Raw genomic sequence first — 465 nt, 5'->3', positions numbered from 1 at the left:
CGCCCTCTGGGTGGGCTCTGGGTGGCCCCGCAGTGCCTGGCTGTACTGGGACCCCCCCCACGCCCCCCCTGATGGCTATGAGCTGGAGTACGGCCCCCCCGGGGGGCCCCAGCAGGTAACAGCCTCCCAAAGGAGCCTAAAAACCCGGGGAACACCCGGGGTGTCCCCCCAGTATCTCCTTGGGGGATCCCAGTACCTCCCTGGGAGCCCCAATACTCCCTCAGGTATCCCAGTAACACCCCTGGGGACCCCAATAACACCTCAGGGTATCCCATTACCCTCCTTTGGGCACCCCAGTACATTTCCGGGGGACCCCAGTAATGCCTTTGGGCACATCAATACCTCCCCGGGGACTCCACTATCCCTCTGGGGTACCCCAATATCCCTCGTGTCCCCAGACCCTGTGGCTGCCTCCCGAGGCTACATCACAGCAGCTGTGGGGGCTAGAGCCAGCGGGACGCTATG

General features: G+C 64.3%; 1 protein-coding gene across 1 annotated transcript in view; it reads left to right on the top strand.

The window, feature by feature from the left end:
• The window catches only part of LOC103621493 (tenascin-X-like), a 31,565-nt gene extending 31,100 nt beyond the window's left edge, over nt 1-465 (top strand). The window contains exons 23-24 of the mRNA XM_017742926.1: nt 3-115; nt 399-465. Of these exons, the coding sequence (XP_017598415.1) occupies nt 3-115; nt 399-447 (162 nt within the window). The 3' untranslated portion in view covers nt 448-465. The remainder of the gene's footprint in view (nt 1-2; nt 116-398) is intronic.

The sequence above is a fragment of the Corvus brachyrhynchos genome, unplaced genomic scaffold (genome assembly GCF_000691975.1).
Source record: "Corvus brachyrhynchos isolate BGI_N302 unplaced genomic scaffold, ASM69197v1 scaffold489, whole genome shotgun sequence".
Lineage (NCBI taxonomy): Eukaryota > Metazoa > Chordata > Aves > Passeriformes > Corvidae > Corvus > Corvus brachyrhynchos.
This window is presented reverse-complemented; position numbering and strand designations above follow the sequence as displayed.